The following is a 1,475-nucleotide window of genomic DNA, read 5'->3' on the forward strand; positions in this document are numbered from 1 at the left end:
CATATGCACATGCACATGCACATACACATATGCACATGCACATGCACATACACATATGCACATGCACATACACAAGCACATGTACATGCGCATGCACATGCACATGCCTATGCACATGCACATGTACATACACATATATGTCACACGCTTGCAAGACTCATACACACACATACGTATACACATACACATACATCGCACGCACACAAGATACATACACTCAGACATGATATACAGACAAGAGTCAGGAAGCCATACCTCAGCAGTACTCAATGCCTTGGCCGATGCCACAATGGTACGGATTGTCTTCTGCAGCACATCCACCATGGGAGACCATTCCGACACTGTGACAGAGAGTTATGTTTGTAGAATCTGTGAGTGTGTGTCAGTGTGAGCCAAAGGATCGGTCCTGCCTCCGTTTTTTAAAAACAAAGTAAAATAAATAAATATGTATGGAAATATTCTTGGAATTCAGCGGTGCAGTGAACTACCTCTTTGATTAAGCGCTTTCGGTCCCCGCGGCGCCCTAACCGTGTTTTATGTTCCTTTTGTTTATAAAAAAAATGAACTAAAGAGTATTCAGCATACCTCTCTCTTTCGAATTTTAAAATCTGTTAATGAAATCTGCATGATTTGCGGTTCTGTGAGGGAGGAAGCCTGACCAATCAATTATGCGCTTTTTATTAATATTATTCTAAAATAAAGTATAAACCCTGCTCTTGTTCAGATACTACAGTCTACAGATTCATCAGATTTGCCGCACGCCCTGGATACATTCATCAGCATGTTCATTCACAAGAGAGAGAAGAGTGCTATGTTACGAGAAGCCGTCTATAATACACCAAAGCAACGTCATATTATAACAGTAAAGCAATAATAATTATTATTGCAGATACCATTCACCATTCGTCGACATTAGAGCCTCGAAGATAACCATCACTGATCACAGTGATAATTTCACAACAAGTAGTTCACGGTCAACCATGGCAGATAATTCATAGACCATCCACTGTCATTCACATACGAGTAAGACAACGCATATATACTTACGAAAGAATTGAACCTTATATTGAATAGAAACTATCACTCGTTGCGAGCAATTGACGCGCTCTCGCTTGTAAAGAACACAATGAAGACTCTTAACTACTTCGTCGTTATAATATGGACTGCGTTCGTGGTTTTTTCACACGTAAATGGACTATCCTCCGAGCACCTCACAGTCACTGAAAGACAACTTAGGCAAGCTGATCCATGTAATAAAGAACCGTGTGAGAGGGGAGTATGTGTGGTATCAACGGTAGGTATAAATATTGTGATAAAGTATAACATATTCATGATATTCTAAATGATAACTAGGAGCTTGAATACAACAGGCTTCTATCGATCTATCACATGGTCATTATATACTCGCATTTGCATTGACTTTAGCATATAACGGCGTACATACATAATGCAAACATACAATATACTTGTCATAT

At 39.4% G+C, this 1,475-nt stretch overlaps 1 protein-coding gene across 1 annotated transcript in view; it reads right to left on the minus strand.

Moving 5' to 3' along the window:
• Window positions 1-1,195: 1,195 nt before the first annotated feature.
• Window positions 1,196-1,475, minus strand: part of SARC_04842 (hypothetical protein) — a gene marked incomplete at both ends in the record, with an annotated part of 709 nt that continues 429 nt past the window's right edge. The window contains one exon of the mRNA XM_014301304.1: window positions 1,196-1,241. Within this exon, the coding sequence (XP_014156779.1) occupies window positions 1,196-1,241 (46 nt within the window). The remainder of the gene's footprint in view (window positions 1,242-1,475) is intronic.

The sequence above is a fragment of the Sphaeroforma arctica genome (genome assembly GCF_001186125.1).
Source record: "Sphaeroforma arctica JP610 unplaced genomic scaffold supercont1.287, whole genome shotgun sequence".
In the NCBI taxonomy this organism is placed as follows: Eukaryota; class Ichthyosporea; order Ichthyophonida; genus Sphaeroforma; species Sphaeroforma arctica.